We start from the raw sequence: 17,912 nt of genomic DNA on the forward strand, positions 1-17,912 counted from the left end.
TTCGAGTGTCCTTCCCACTTTCTCTTATATGAGGTTCAGTGTGGCTGGCTTTATGTTGAGGTCTTTGATCCATTTGCACTTGAGTTTTGTGCATGGTGATAGATAGGTTTCTGTTTTAATACTTCTACCTGTTGACATTCAGTTATGCCTACACCATTTGTTAAATATGCTTTCTTTCCTCCATTTGATATATTTTGCTTCTTTGTCAAAAATCAGATGTTCAAAGGTGTGAGGATTGATATTTGGGTCTTCAATTCAGTTCCATTGGTCCTCCTGTCCATTTTTATGCCAATACCACACTGTTTTCAGTACTGTAGTTCTGTAGTAGAGTTTGAAGTCAGGGATTGTGATACCTCCATAAGTTCCTTTATTGTTCAGGATTGTTTTGGCTATCCTGGATTTTCTGCTTTTCCATATAAAGTTGACTACTTTTCTTTCAAGATCTGTGAAGAATTTTGCTTGGATTTTGACGGGCATTGCATAGAATCTGTAGATTACTTTTTGTAAGATTGTCATTTTTACTATGCTAATTCTACCTTACCAAGATCTTGGGAGATCTTTCCACTTTCTGGTGTCTTCTTCAATTTTTTTCTTGTCATTCAAGTCTTCCGCTTGTTTGGTTAGAGTTACTCTGAGATATTTTATGCTATTTGTGGCTATTGTAAAGAGTGATATTTATATGATTTCTTACTCAGTCCATTTATCATCTGTGTAAAGGAGAGCTACTGATAATTTTTTTAGTTAATCTTGTATCTTGCTACATTACTGAAAGCGTTTATGAGTTGTAGAATTTTCTTGGTAGAATTTTTGGAGTTGCTTATGTAAAGTATCATATCATCAGCAAATAGTGAGAGTTTGACTTCTTCTTTTCTAATCTGTATCCCCTGATCTCTTTTTGTTGTCTTATTCTTCTAGCTAGGACCTCAAGAACTACATTGAATAGATGTGGAGAGAGAGGACAACCTTGTCTTTTTCCTGATTTCAGTGTGATCACTGGGAGTTTCTCTTCATTTAGTTTAATGTTGGCTGTTGGCTTGCTGTATATTGCCTTTATTATGTTTAGGTATGTTCCTTGTATCCCTGCTTTTGCCAAGATCTTTATCATAAACGGATGTTGTATTTTATTGAAGGTTTTTCCAGCATCAAATGAGACGATCATGTGGTTTTTTTTATTTTTCAGTTTGTTTATTTTTTTTAGCCTGACTTCATAGCTTATTTATAAATAAATAGCTAATAATTATTTATATTTCTTACTTATTTGTTATCTGGGAATTTAAAATATACTTTAACATGTGTGTCCATAGTGTCCATTCATGTATGTGCATGTGTGTGTGTACAGAACAGTGTCAACATTTTAGTGTTGTTCCTCAGGCATGTCTTTTGAGACCATTTTTCTCATTGGGAACTGATGCTCACCTAGTAGGTTAGGCTCATTGGTTAGCAAGCTCCAGGTATCTATCTGTCTTCATCTCTTCATTGCTAGCATTATGATTACATACTGCCATACCTTTTTAAAAAAAATTACAGCTTTTCTGCTTCACCTTTCTCATTCCTTCCTTTAAAGTTCCCTGCAGGTAATATTATACTAATGTTACTTCCCACTGTCACATTCTGTACCTACACACTTGAACAATCACCCGTGTTCTCATTTTTTCACTTACTGATTCATGGATTGAGTTCCTTGGTTTAATCTCTTTCTTACTTTATTTTTATTATTATTTTATTTTATTACTTAAAAAAAATACCAATCCAAATTCCCACTTCCTCCCCTCCTCCCACTCACCTCCCAATCCTTCCACACACCCTGATAGAGAAGGACACTTTATATTCAGCTTGTCTAGATTTTCATATGTCGAAGCATCCCTGCATCTCTGGGATGAAGCCAACTTGATCATGGTAAATGATTTTTCTGATGTGTTCTTGGATTTGATTTGCCAGTATTTTATTGAGTATTTTGGCACCAATGTTCATGAGTGACATTGGTCGATAATTCTCTTCCTTAGTAATGTCTTTGTGTGGTTTGGGTTTCAGGGTAATATACAAATCTATTTTTAAAAGCCTGGATTAACTTAATGTTTGAATATTGTAAACAACATTAAATAAAATTTAATAAAATCAATTATAGGTTAAGAGGCAGAACAAACAACTGACTGACATAAAACAAAAACATAGAGAGTAAGAGGAAGTCAAGAGAAGAGATAAAGATGCACAGGAAGTAGGAGGGAGGGCCATCTGGTTGGAGTTTTTCTTTGAGATGACATAGGAGAAGGCTCTTTTTCTGGGATGATGAGGAAGCAGTAGGGTGCTTTCTCTGCTTCTCGGAGCTAGCAGGTTTTCACCCCAGAATCTGTCTTCCAAGTATTGGTTAAATAGAATATAAAGACTTAATTAAAAACAACAACAGGTGATTCCAGGTGCCAATTTTTCGTAGTTATAATAGAGACATCAGCTCCAGAATCAATCAATCCTGTGAAAGTGTTTTCTCTTATTTTTAAACCAAATGTGCTTTACAGTTTTCCTTTAATAAAGTGCTGAAAGTTACAGTGTTATCTATACTACCAAATACTCCTTCATAAAGTACATTTTTTTGCAAAGGGACTATATAAGGCAATAATAATCACCATGCAATTTTTTCTCCTGATTTAGTTGCCAGTCAGTGGGCACTGAGATATTGTTTACAATTTCTCCTTTATAATATTTATCAATACTCCTGTATGAGCTGTGATTCCTTTCATAGATAAACTATTGTGACCTAATGGAGATAGAGACAAAGTCCCTTATCAGAGCAACAGACTGAGCCCCCAAGGTCCAGTCGAAGAGCAGAAGGAGGGAGAAGATGAGCAAGGAAGTCTGGACCTTGAGGGGTTGGTCCACCCACAGAGACAGTGTACCTGTTCTAATGGGAGCTCATCAAATCCAGCTGGACCAGGACTGAATGAGCATGCAATCAAACCCGACTCTCTGAATGTGGCTGAAAATGGGGGCTGACTAAGAAGCCATTGATAAAGGCACTGGGACTTGTTTCTACTGCATGTACTGGCTTTTTGGGACCCTAGTCTATTTGAATGCAAAGCTTCCTAGGCCTGGATGTGTGTGCGCAGTGGGGGCTTGGACTTCTCACAGGGCAGGGTTCCCTGCCCTCTCTTAAGGAGGGAGGGGGAGGGAGGAGGGTGAATGGGGGAGCGGGAGAGGAATGGGAGGAGGGGAGAAAGTGTAAAAAAAAAAAAGTCCAACTGTCACAGACAGTATAGGTCCCCAATATCATATGTATAATATAAAAGGTCATTGAAGAGGGGAAACGGCATGTCTTTAGGACAATGAATATCAATAGCAGCATTTCCGTGTGTAGCAGCCTATAATAAAAGAATAGAATTGATTACAATCTGAGGTTGCTACAAATCTTATCATTTTGCGATTTCACACTCTAGCTTTGTGGGGCCTGAGAGAGGACCTTCAATCTACTTCCCAGTTGCAGGTTGGTATTGCTATTGTTGCTAGATAATGAGCTGCTGTCCTCATATTTACTGTGGCATTCCGGAGACCAGTGTTTGACTGTTTTGCATTTAGGATATAAGCTAGCTCCTTGACTCTGAGGATTCAGTTGGTACAGAAGCAATTTACATTGTTTCTTTAAGTGGCCAGGTCAGCCATAATTGAAATGTTTTGCTAACATTTGTTCTTGAACAGCATATATTTGGAAAGCAGCTATTTTTGCCCTATGTTTGTACATTTTTACATAAGTACATCTCTTCTCTCTGTGTCTCTGTCTCTATGTATGTGTGAGTCTCTCTGTCTGTCTTTCTTGGTCTCTCTCTCTCTTTCTCTCTCTCTCTCTCTCTCTCTCTCTCTCTCTCTCTCTCTCTCTCTCTCTCTCTTTCTCTCTCTCTCTCCCCCTTTCTCTACCCCGGAGGCCAGATTAATCCCTGGCAATCTTCATTGGCCTTATCAAAACCAGCTGTTTTAATAATTATTTTTGAATTTGATCCCCTTCACATATTTTTCAATAGCATCTTTGAGTCTCCCTATGAAATCAGCAGAGACTAAGAGAAGGACTTAGTTTAGTTTTTATATAACTATACCCAAAGACAGAACCTGTATCAGTTTTCACTGACATAGCTGTAGCTACACCCCTAACATGCAGAAGGGCTGTGGGAGGTATATTGTGAGACTGATATTTTGTTGCATCCCATCTAACAGCCCCTGGCAGCATTCATATATGACATTTACAGGACAACCCCTTACTCCAAGTTATTGAACCTTTCATGGACTTCAGGAGGGTAAGCCACCTTTACCATTGGAGAACTTGAGAAGGACAAAGAATCATTTGAACAGTTATATGTAAACCATACTGCAATCATTGTGCAGTATTATTCTAACCAGGAAGATATTCATAACAAAATGGAACAGTCCCATAGGAAGCACAGGTCTTTAAAAAATTCTTTCATTGTATTCATGTTAAATCACTGATAAGCATTTTGACTTTGTCAAAACTGTACTGGAAATACCAAGCTCAGCTCATGAGGCTAGGAAGAAGTTGATAAATGAATTCTTTTTTCTACCATGGCCTAGCTTACCTGGGTTCTAAACTTAGCTTTTCCACAGACTCTCCTAAATCATCATTAAGAAATGTCAACATTTTAAGATTAGATTGATCATCATATTCCTCACCCATGTTTTAGGGAAATCTTCAGACAAGGGAGGGCACAAATCTGAAAGAGGCTCCAGTAAGGGAGCTGGGGAGCAATCACACCCAGAGTTGTCAGTGGGGTATTTTCACTTTCAATTTTGCCTAAATGGAGAAAATCTTTTGTCTCATTTTTTAAATCAGTCTTAAGATTTTATCACCCAGCTTTTAGTCACGAAAGGAATTAGCCATCTCTTTCTCATTATTAATAATATCCCTATCTTCCCTAAGTATTTTTATAACTGTTCAGATTAATGTCAAAGTGACCCAGAATTGAACAGGATCTTTCCACCTTATCTTTTCAGTGTGCTTTTGGGACTCTGTCCTCATCTAAAGTTTCTTCTTCCTAAAGTCAGGGCTTGTATTCACAAACAACTTGAAAACCACTTACTAGCTGTGATTTTGCGCCTCCTTTCTTTAAAAAATGAAGTGCAAACTCAACAAAATACGAAGCCTTCCCTGGTGTCTGCCCCATTATTCTCACTCATCTCCTTCTATGAGGGTCCCCACTCTCTGGTTTCCTAGCCCATTTCAGGTCCCTTTATAGGCACCACTTGTCACCCTCCAGAGGTAGTAGGACCTGGGAGAATGAGATGAACTGGAGTCTCATGCAACAGCCAACTTTATTCAGAGCAGCAGACAAGTTATACTCTAAGGGTAAGAAAGTTCATATGAGGTCATGCTGTATACAATGGCAAAGACAAGCTGAGCATGACAAAATCAAGTTCTTCACAGAAGCACACAAAGGACTTTTTAAATATTTAAGTGAATATTGATAAAAAGCAATAAGAGGCAATCAGAAATAAACCCACTCCTTACTGCTATGCCTGAACGAAGCATGGAAACACATTCCAAGAAAATTTCTGTGATTTGAAGAAACCGAGAGAGAGAATTTTTGTCCTGTTTTCTTGGAGTGTTTTCACAAGCACTCAGAATTCTCAAACTGGGTCATGTTACTAAACGGAGGGAAGGGTTTGTTTGGTTTACACTTCCACATCACTGTTTATCATCAAGGCATCAGGACAGGAACTCACCTAGTGCAGGAGTCTGGAGGCACAAGCTGGTGCAGAGGTTATGGAGGGTTGTTGCTTACTGCATTGTTCACCATGTTTGCTCAGCTTAAATTTGTATAGAATCCAGCACCATTTGCCAAAGGATGGTACTACCCCTAAAGGGCTGAGAACTCCACCATCTATCAATAATTAAGAAAACATCCTACACTTGGATCTTATGGTGGTATTTTCTCAATAGATCTTTCCTCATTTTAAATAACTCTAGCTTGTATCCATTTGGCAGAACTAACCAGTCCATGGCCATTGGCCACCATAAAGCAGTGACTGTAAGGCCACAGAATACCTTTGACACAGTAGAGTGGTTGCCTGCCCTATGGTACTGATAATGAGACAGTTAGAATCTCTTGGGGACATGGAGACCGTTTTCACAGCTTCACCTAAGATTCCAGTCTTCACTTCTTTCTGCTATAGTTGTTAATTGACTTGGGGAGTGCATAGGAGGTAGAATCTTGATTGAAGCTTGGGATATTTTCTCATACAGATTTTTTTTGTAGGTTGTCCCCTAAGTTGGAGCTAGAATTTCTGGTCCTGCAGGTGCATTTGAATCACCCATGCCCTATAAACTACAATGATTCTGAAAATCCAAGTAACTTGGTTCACTAAATTCAGCTTAGATGGAACCAATTTCTTGCAGCGTTTTCACTCTGATCTGGGGTGAATGATTTTTTTTTAATGTTTTCCTAGGAAAAGTCACATGACAGGAAGAATTTGAAGGTGAAGGCTGGCAAGATCTGAGCAGCCACAGCTTCATACTTCTGATCATATGGAGGAACCAGGCACAAGCAAGTTCACAAATGGAGTCAGTTTCTGACAGCTGTGTGCTACTCCTCACACTCTGAATGCTTTATTCTCTGTTCTGTTAGGTTCCTTCCTCTTACTAATCATATCAAGTAGAATTTGTTTAAGTGCAGTTGACCTATAAAATTTAGCATAATGTTTCACAGGTCGATGCTAGTTACAACTATTGTGTCCAGTATAAGGAAATGATAAATTTATTTATGCTAATGCATCTATCCAATCCCATGTGCTTTACCTGAAAGGTATAACTATTTCCATGTTGCCTTCACTAGCCTATATTTATTTAGAATCTTCACCATATATTAAAATGTATGTTCTGATCAAGCTTTTATTTTATATTTTTTTTCCAATCTACTCTTTTTTTTAGGGAAAACTTCATAATAACAACTCTATATGACACTCAGAGTCCAGACCATCCTAGTTCATGCTGTGTCAACAGATATTTATCTTCTGTTTGTTTTTTATTAATTTTAAAGTTTTTGTGGTGAGTTCAAGTGTGTATGTCTCAGCATGAAAATGCAGGTCAGAAGACAACACGTGGGAGTCAGTTTCCTTCATCAGAGATAGATGAAATTGTCTGGCTTGTCAGCAGGTGCTTTTACCCACCAAGGCATCTCTCTCCAAAACCCTCTCTATTCTTAATGGTGAACAATGTCTCCATTATCCAGGTTAAACACAACTTCCTTCCCTCGTTCTCCATGTTCTCACATCACTTCCTTTTGAGTCAAATGACATGAAAGTGTTTGTTAGTCTCACCTTTCATGTCAGTTTCTGAAAAAAAAAAACAGCTGTAACAAAAGAGGGTGAGACTCAGAGAAGTAGTGAATGTTCCCTACAGACACATCACATTACATGAAAAATGTGATAAGAAGCTGGAGGGATGGTTAGGAGACCTGCTCCTCTACCAGAGGACCCTGGTTCCTTACCCAGCACTCACATCTAGGACTCATGACTGTCTATAGCTCTAGCTCCCTGTGGTCTGTGTAGGGCCTGTACAAATGTGGCACACACTCACAGAGACACATATATAAAATAAATTTTTATAGTGGAAGAACATGCTATTTAATAATTTGTAGCACAATACAATACACATCACCTAAATGTTTTGTATATACAGTGCAACCAAGCAAAATATAAAAGCATAGATATCATTGTAAAGTAGAGCCATGATGCACCCAAAAGGTTGTTACCAGTGTTTAGTCAGATATGACAGGGCATTTATTTTTAAATACAGCATAAAACTACTGCTGGTGATTCTACAATTTCATGTTCAATGATTATATCAATTACTAGTTTTCAGAATGGGTCTATCAGATTCTTAGAACCATGTCAATATCTTATTGTGTGGATCTAAGTTAAGAAATCAAGCAGTGAATCCTTCACTTAAATGGATGTAGAATCAGATTATTTTGCAGCTCTTTGATGACAAACAGCTGGATAGTGTTGTGGAGAGCAACCAGGCATTCACAGGGGGCAGCTGCTAAGAAGCCTCAGTCTGTTTCCATCACACTGCATATTAATCTTGCAAAAAAGCATATCCATATTTGTTACCCAACATAGAAACTATAGATGGATATAAAATAAAACTGCCGTGCATTCCTTATCCAGTTTATCCCATATGGACAATCTTCATTCCTGCAGAGAACCTTCATGAACCACAGATATATTTCAGTGCATTTAAGTTTTGTGACTAGTACACTGAGATTCTAGGAAGTGGACATAGATAACGGCATTGTTCAAAATTTTGTAAAATATTTTCTACAGATAGAAGCATCCAGACACTTTGAAGGATCTCAAAACTGTATCATAGCTAAACTAACATTCAGCAAATACAGCATCAGGAACAAGATATGGATTTCTATGGATTGCATGATTAAATCACTGCACAGAATTGATAAAATATATCAATTTTGATGTAGTATTCCCCTTGTTATGCTCTGAATATGTTTTATTATCATTGTTTAATAAAGAAGCTGCTTTGTTCAATGTCCGAGCAAAATAGAGCTAGGCAGGGAAACTAAACTGAACAAAGGGAGAAAGAAGGCAGAGTCAGGCAGTTGCCTTATAGGCCCTGGAGGAGAAAGGCACTAGAACCTTACTGTAAGGCCATACCTTCATGGTGATTAATAGAAATGAGTTAATTTAAGATATAAGAACTAGCTAGAAATCCAGCTGAGCCATCAGGGAAGAAGTGTTGAAATTAATATAATTTCTTGTGATTATTCATTTTGGGCAGCCAGGAAAACAATGCTCAGTCTCCATTTACATAAATTTACCTTGGTGCTTCCCATCATGGTGATAGTAAAATCAGTTTTATAAAATATAATTGAGACCATTTTCTCTGTGCTGGAGACATGACTCAGTAGTTGAGAGCAATAGCTTGCCTTCTAGAAGACCCAGTTTCAATTCTTAGCAATCACACTTTGGTTCAGAGCAACCTCTCTAACTCTAGTCAGGCACAGGGTCTCTGATGATGCCTTCTACCATTTACAAGGAACAAGTCATGGATGTGCTATAAGGACATAATGCATATACATTATCCATACGCAATACAAATATATTAATTTTTAAAAATCTCCTCAAAAGAGAGGAAAAGTGGAGAATAAGGTTTCATTTATCATTGTAATTTACTAAGATCTCTCTCTCAGCTCAAGGCTGTGAGTTACTAAGAAGATTGTGTAAGAATAAAGACATACTTAAAATACTTCATGAGATTTTTGTCTTACTTAAGATATTGTAAAACTGAGAGCGCTTTCGCACTCATTGAACAGATAAAGGAGAAAGACATTTTCTCAATTTCTTCCACTGAGCATGCAACCACTCAGGGAGAAGTCTATCCCTGTGAATCAACACAATGGGGCTAAGAATTGCATAAGCAAGGGTTATAAATTCTTGAATATTTATCATCAAAGAATTGTTCACTAAAGAGAGACTTAAAAGTAGAGAAAAAACACAGTCAGTCCAATAGAAGAAAATAAAACAGAGCATCAGAAGGAGAACACTCTGAGCAGCTCTCAACTCAGGGGGAGTTCTGTAGAGAAGCTTGGAGTTCTGAAAGTAGAGGACATGCTGGTGGTGCTTGTGGAGAAGAAGTACCATGTAGCCACTGGCTGCTCCCATGGCTCCCTGAAACACAGCATCTCTCAGAACCATGAGAGAGAGAACAACCCACTTTGTCTTCTGACTTTCTTGCATAAAATAACAATAGTTATCTTTATTCTTAAGCTGTGATATATTCAGACTTGTACTTGTGATGGAATGGATTAGGTTTGTACCTATTAAAGCGTTGAGTATCCAAAAGAATAAAAAGAATGGAAGGATGTGCCATGTAGACTTTGGTCTGAGCCTCCTCCAAACAGATGCTCTGGGACTGATGATGATGGCCTGGACCACTGTGAGGAAACTGCTGGTGCAGATGGAGACCCCACGGGCCACCCTCTCCAGGTAAATGAGGATCTTGCATCCTATGTCATCTAGGAAGTTTCTAAAACCAAAATCTGCCATTGTCTTTGGCAATCCTTTTGCAAGAAGGATTATGATGTTTGTAAAAGCCAAGTGGATGAGAATAAGGTGTATGGGTTTCTTCTCAGTGCTCCTCCACCAACTGAACATATAGTTCATAGAAACATAAATGTTTCCCAGAGTGCCAAACACAGTCATGAAGAAGAAAACTATTTGCTTAATAAATTTCAATAACATTTCTTCCTTCCTGGGTAGAAAATCTTGCATTCAGGATACAAAGGGTTTTCCAAGAATGCATCAGCAATGCTAGACATTTATCTGAAAAACATTTTGCATAATAGCATTTTCTGGTATACGAGTCAGTGATGGACACATGTATTGATGTAGACTGGGTCCCTGAGCTCCTCCTCTTCCCTATAGAATCTGAGTTATGTGTGTGCTCTGACAGGTGAGCTTTGTAACTGGAATAAAACCCCAAGATTTTTAAAGGAGATATGTTTTAGCTGAATACTAACAAAATTAACTTGTTAAAATGTGTATTTGGGTGTGTATCTGTCTGTCTGTGCACATGTGTGGATTAACAAATTAATTCTCAACACAACTGAATTGTACTGCAAATTTCCCAAATCAAACTTCTTTTTTCTCTCCATTTCATGATATTTCCTCTGAATTTCCAAAGGCACAGGCTCCTTTCTTATTTGCATCTTAATTTCTGCAACAATTAATAGATATGCACTTGACTTCTAAGTTTATAATTTTAATTTTACCTCTTAATATTTTTAAAGTTTTTGTGCTGATCATTCTGTGATTTCACTCAATATGAATATTTACTGGCCATTTTAAAAAAATAGTTCTCAATGTCAAGTTCAATTGCACAACTTCTTCAGATAGAGCCCTACAGTTAAGGCTGAATTACCAAAATATAACCTGAAAATTTTCATAGAACTGCAAGGCTGAAGCTAGGAATGGTGTCTAGCAGAACCTTGTGTTGTTTCTTAGAACAGAGTATAGCATAGAGCTGTGATCCTAGCAGATGACTTCAGGGCATCTGTAACCCCACTGAGTTATCTAGGGACATTATAAGGGAACATGGAAGAGCTATGAACCAGGCGATACTGATGAGGTAAACCTAAATGGGATTAATGAGGGAGTATATACTACCATGAGATAAGTGCATTTTGTGAGTCATGAGTCCTCAATGTCAACTGTACATAGCCCAGTAAGTTGAGGCAACTGGTAAGAGAAGGGGTTCCACTATCTAAGAGTTCATGGTGACATTTGCTTCTGTGGGGTCTTTTGAGCAGCAGTTATGTCAGTTGGTATTGCAGCCTGCTTTTCCTCCAACCTGTTTGTCAAGCAGGCTGTTTTTTTACTTACCAGTCCTATATGATTCCAGAACTAGGACTCAGGTAAGAAGTTATTCTTCAAGTTCTGGAGCTCCATTCTCATTTCTCAGGGATTTGCTTTAAGCTTTGGGCACCTTTTCTAGGATATGAAAAATCAGAATATTACAGTGGCTGCATGGGTTTGTGTGTTCTGAGTACTTGAAAAGTCTCTATTCACTGCCCTCCATTCTGTTAAACTCACAGGATAGCTTTACATGTCTGTGTACAGATGATCTTACCAGTGACCTTCATCAACCTAGTGCTGTTCTGAGATTTACGTCCAGGTAGTCTCATGACCCTATAAATATCAGTTATTGCTTTCAACTGTTCCTTTAGCAAAGAGGTAATTATTGCCTGCTTCAGTAAGTCCTAGAAATTACAATAACATCTAAATATCTGTACAAATGAAATATGCTCCAGATATTAATAGAAAACACATCCGCATTCACTGACATATTTCAAATAAAAATTAAGTGTTTTTTTCAGTGATTGGAATCTGTCAGATCCCTGATTTCAGTTCACCCAAGTAATGATGGAAGATATTAACATTTTTTTCCGTTTGTTCAATCCTTGCTTTCATGGGGATTCCTACTTTTCTAGTTCTCTCTTTCCTATTCCAAGTTTTAAGTCATGTTTGAGACCAGGCTGTGGTCTTCTGATAATTGATATCTTTCTACTGAAGTCACAGTTAGTGAATGAAGAGGTGCCTCATCTTCCACATCATTTGGGAAATGCTAAAGGAAATGAATTTAAAAGACAGGATGAACTTGTGTTTAGATTTATGAAGTAAGTTACATCCAGCCATTCTGTTTATCTCTAAAAGAAACAAGCAAGCAGACAAACAGACAAAAGTAAAAAGATTGCTGCTCTTTGCTGCTTAGCTGGGCTGTTTCAGGATGTCCTCCCCCACAGCCTGGATCCTAAATAGCAGCAGTTCTCAAGATGGTAACGATAACTGTTACACTGAGTGTGATATTCTTCACCAGCATGACATATAATGACTGAATTTAAGACAAGTATTATAATAGTATGTGATAAAATCAAGAGTCTTTAAGGATGGATACAGATAGGAAACTGTCAAAATGGGAGTTAGAAGGCTATTGTAACCTATGCCAATATTAGAAAAGTAAAAATGTATCAAAAGTAAAAAGTACAAGTGCTACAAGCACTAGTGACAATGCTGGAAAACTTATACCTAAAAGAAGAATTTTTTTTGTCTTTCATCGATCTAGTTATTTTTGAGAGAGAGTCTCTCTGTTAACCAGGCTATCCCTGAATGACAATTTCCCTTGCCTCAATCTCTCTAGTCCTGAAGCTACATTAATGTATCATGATGATCTCCAGGACTTGACTGACATCTGAAAATCTTATGTATCTTATTAATCCATTTTGAAAGGTAACCTTATTCAAAAACTCATGTAGAGCTCTGACATGGTACTCTTGCCTGAGGATGGATAGCGATCCCTCAGCATTTCTGTTTCATTTCAGTATCTCCAGGAACTAGTCTCTTTTGATCTTTCTGGTGCCAGGGACCACACTTCTCAGGGACAGAAGGAAAGTAGGGATCCTGAGGATCACAAAGCATGGCATCTGCTCCCTGGATTAGCAACGTAGAGTCTTCTGCTCTAATGGAACTCTCCATGATACAGCTGAGAGAATCGAATATCTTACCTCCATGTACTCACCTGCACCTCTGTGGTGCAAACAGGATTTGGAGCAGCTCTGGGAAGGTGACACTTGTCTGGTCATATTTGTACTTTAAGATTTGTGGGCTCTTGACTTCTATCAGGAATTGCAGACTTCACATTTCATGCTGTAACAGTGTCGGGGGAAGGAAGGCCTCTGCAGAGTCCCAATCCCTGAAGTACAGATTCCCTCTTTCCACAATTACTACATCTGTTTTGCTCTGAACTTATTTCAAGCTTAATTAGAGATTAATTATTTTGAGAGGAAGAAAGTGAGTTGAGAAAATGAACAACTAAGTTTTTGTGTATGGAGCTTCCTGCGTCTCCTGACTGTTTTCCATCTTCCCAAAGTGCCAAGTTGTGACTTGGGCAGATTCTTCTTCTAACACATAGACCAAGTTTCTTGCTGTTCTTTCTCAAATCACTCATTGTACAGGAGTAGAATAAATGATTCTCAGCTCTAGAAATTCTGCTTACTGAGTAATTTCCAAACATGGACCAGGACAATTTATAGTCTCTTGATCTACCTGTGCCCATCTGTAGTGAAGAACTTTGCTGTAAACAACTCATTCGTTCCTGCCCATTACATACTTTAAATATCATCTGGAACTTGAAATACAAAAACCTTTCCAATATTGCTCTTATTGTAAAAGCAATCTTTCCTTGGACCTTGGAACCCCTCTAGAATCAAGTCTCTTGCAAACTTTAAAATGGCTCCCTTAGTTGAGATATATACTTCCCTGCTCCCCTTTTCATCCTTCCTCCCTCCCCCCATCCCATTACCCCAAGCTTTCCCCAATACTCCCCTACTCCCTTCTCTCTAACCATCTCTCCTTCCTTCCACCCCTCCTCCCCCCCCGTGCACCCAAGGTTGCCTGGCTATCTTGCCTACTTCCAATATCCAGGAGAATAACTATATGATTTCCTTCAGGTTCACCTTCTTATTTAGCTTCTCTAGGATCACGAATTATAGACTCAAAGACCTTTAATTATGGCTAGAAACCACTTATGAGTGAGTACATACCATATTCATCTTTTTGGGTCTGGGTTACCTCACTCTATAAAATGTTTTCTATTTCCATCCATTTGCATGCAAAATTCAAGATGTCATTGTTTTTGACCGCTGAGTAAAACTCCAATGTGTATATGTTCCACACCTTCTTTAACCATTCTTCTATTGAGGGGTACCTAGGTTCTTTCCAGGTTCTGGCTATTACAAATAGTGCTACTATGAACATAGTTGAGCAAATGCTTTTGTGATATGATAGGGCACCTCTTGGGTATATTCCCAAGAGTGGAATTGCTGGGTTCTGAGGGAGGTTGACTAGGAGAGATCCCCAGATTATTCCCTGGACAGCAGAGGAGAGTGGACCTAAACTGACCTTGGCCCATAACCATACTGACGAATATTTTGCATATCACCATAAAACCTTCATCTGGCGATGGATGGAGATTGAGACAGAGACCCACATTGGAGCACTGGACTGAGCCCCCAAGGTCCAAATGAGGAGCAGAAGGAGGGAGAACATGAACAAGGAAGTCAGGACTGCGAGGGGTGCATTCACCCACTGATATAAGGAGACTGATCTAATGAGAGCTCACCAAGGCCAGGTGGACTGGGACTGAATGAGCATGCGATCAAACCAGATTCTCTGAATGTGGCTGACACGGGGACTGTCTGAGAAGCCATTGATAATGACACTGGGACTAGTTTCCCCTGCATGTACTGGTTTTTTGGGATCCTAGTCTGTTTGGATGCTCAGCTTCCTAGACCTGGAGGGAGGGGGCAGGAACTTGAATTTCCCACAGGCCAGGAAACCCTGACTGCTCTTAGGACTGGAGAGAGAGGAGGAGAGGGAATGGGGGTAGTGGAAGGGTAGTGGGAGGAGGGGCGGATGTGGAAATTTTTATGAATTAATAAAATAAAACAATCTTTACTTAGAATACTTTAAGGGCACTTTTTAAACTAAGGTGTTCCTAGAGTGGTCCTTCTGTGTACTTTTCAAGCTAGTTCCCCTGAGGCCCATCCTATCCCAGATGCAACATGATACAAATAAAGGTGGGTTCAGAACTGAGACTAAAAATGATGGTACTATGTGTCAGGATACAAGATCAACTAAAAAAATTCAATAGCCCTCATATATACAAATGATAAAGAAGCAGAGAAAGAAATCAGAGAAACATCACCATTCACAATAGTCACAAATAACATAAAATATGTTGGGGTAACACTAACCAAACAAGTGAAAGACGTATTTGACAAGAACTTTAAGTCTTTGAATATAGAAATTGAAAATGATACTAGAAAATGGAAAGTTCTCCCATACTCTTGGATAAGTAGGACCAACATAATAAAAATGGCAATCCTACCAAAAGCAATCTACAGATTCAATGAAATTTCTATCAAAATCACAACACAGGTTTTCATAGGACTGGAAAAAACAATACTCAACTTCATATAGAAAAACAGAAAACCCAGGAACATTCATAATTTTTTAAAAAAACAATCCTTTATTAAAAAGGAACTTCTAGAGGCATCATCATCCCTGATATCAAGCTCTATTATAGAGCTACAGAAATGAAAACAGTTTGGTATTGACATAAAACCAATAGATTGACCAATGGAGTTGAATTGAAGACCTGGATGTGAATCCACACACCTATGAACACCTGATTTTTGACAAAGAAGCTAAAATTATACAATAAAAAAGCATCTTCAACATATGGTTCTTGCATAACTGAATGTCAGCATGTAGAAGAATGCAAATAGATCCATACCTATACCCATACACAAAACTCAAGTCCAAGTGGATTAATGACCCTAATATAAATCCAACCACACTGAACCTCATAGAAGAGAAAGTGGGAAATATTCTACAATGCATGGGTACAGGAGACCACTTCCTAAATATACCCCAGTAGCACAGACACTGAGAGCAACAATAAATAAATGGGACCTCCTATAACTGAGAAGCTTCTGTAAAGCAAAGGACACAGTCAATAAGACAAAAATGTAGCCTGCTGAATGGGAAAAGATCATCACCAACCACACATCGGACAGAGGACTGACCTCCAAAATACATAAAGAACTCAAGAAATTAGACATTAAATTCTAAATAACACAATTTTAAAAAGGGGGGAGCACTGAACTAAACAGAGAATTCTCAACAGAAGAATCAATGACCAAAACATATTTAAGGAAATGTTCAATATTTTTAGCTATTGGGGAAATGCAAATCAAAACAACTCTGAGATACCATCTTAACACCTGTCAGAATGACTAAGATCAAAAACACCAATAATAGCCTATGCTGGAGAGGATGTAGAGTAAGGAGAACACTCATACATTGTTGGTGGTAATGCAAATTTATACAGGCACTCTGGAAATCAGTATGGCAGCTTCTCAGAAAATTGGGAATTGACCTCCTGCAACACCCATCTATACCACTCTTGGGCATAGACCCAAAGGATGCTCAAACACACTACAAGGACATTTGTTCATCTGTGTTCATAGTAGCATTGTTTGTAATAACCAGAACCTGGGAACAACCTAGATGTTCCTCAATGAAGAATGGATAAAGAAAATATGGTGCATTTTTATAATGAAGTATTACTCAGTGGTTAAAAAGAAAGAAAGAAAAAATACATCTTGAAATTTTAATGTAAATGGATGCAACTAGAAAAAAATATCCTGAGGGAGCTAACCCAGACCCAGAAAGTTGAACATGGTACCCACTCATAGTTGATTACTAGCTGTAAAGCAAAAAATAAGGAGCCTGTTGTCCATGACCCCAGAGAATGTAAGTAACAAAGAGAACCCTAAGAGAAATGTACGTAGATCTCCCTGGGAAGAGGAAATAGTCAAGGTCTCCTGAGAAAATTGGGAGCATGAGAATTGGAAGAGAAAGGAAAGCAGATGTGGGATGTCCTTCTGATATATGTTGCTTTTATTGGTTAGTGAGTAAAGCTGCTTTGGATAACATCAGGTCAGAAAATAGCCAGGTTAGAAGGGATATAGAGGAAGAGTAGGTGGAGTCAGGCAGATACCATGGAGCTGATTAAGGAGCCAGATGTTCCCGAATCCTACCGGTAGTTCACATCCTTGTGGTGATACACAGATTAATAGAAATGTGTTTATGTAAGATGTAAGAGTTAATCAATAAGAAGCCTGAGCTAATAGACCAAATAGTTCTGTAACTAATATAATTTCTGTGTGATTATTCAGGTCTGGGAGGCCAGGAAACAAACAAGCAGTCTTTGTCTCCAGACCCACTTGACATCATTTGAGAGATTCTGTTTTCCAGAGTTTCTTGTGGTGGTACTTTGATATCTAACCTGGTTATAACTGTCTAGTTTCATCGTCACTAGTTTTCTTAGTTTAGGAACTTAGCAATGTCAAACAACTGTTGATCAAATGTGCTGGCTGTGATATTGTCTTGTCTCACTGTCATCTTCAATCTGCCATGCAAACTCACCACAGATAAAGGTCATCTCATCTCCACCTCCACTTTCTTTTGTTGTTCTCATGCTCTGACTCTGGGGGAAAAATAAAATATCCACATCTGACAGACGCATTACTACCTGTACTTTCCCAGTATTCACACAAATCTAAAAGTCACGTGATAGCAATGGTGGAATGGAAAGATGGTATGAATCGACTTTCCACCTGCTTGCTTTCTGCCTGTTTCCCTGAACTAGTCTTGAGACTGTGAGATGCCAGACTTCTGAAGAAAATGAGATGTATTGTTAAAATATTTATTTTAATGTCATAATACATTTCACCATTAAAGAAAATGGAAGTGTGGTGTAAAAGTTTTGTAATCAT

General features: G+C 38.4%; 1 protein-coding gene across 1 annotated transcript; it reads right to left on the minus strand.

Annotated features, from left to right (window-relative positions):
* Positions 1 to 9,315: 9,315 nt before the first annotated feature.
* Positions 9,316 to 10,361, minus strand: LOC125396283 (vomeronasal type-1 receptor 4-like). Its single transcript, XM_087896687.1, has one exon. It carries the CDS (start codon positions 10,282 to 10,284, stop codon positions 9,316 to 9,318), a length of 969 nt encoding a protein of 322 aa, XP_087752813.1. The 5' UTR covers positions 10,285 to 10,361.
* Positions 10,362 to 17,912: the final 7,551 nt, after the last annotated feature.

Source organism: Myodes glareolus, chromosome 14, assembly GCF_982192425.1.
Source record: "Myodes glareolus chromosome 14, mMyoGla1.1, whole genome shotgun sequence".
NCBI classification, from domain to species: Eukaryota; Metazoa; Chordata; class Mammalia; order Rodentia; family Cricetidae; genus Myodes; species Myodes glareolus.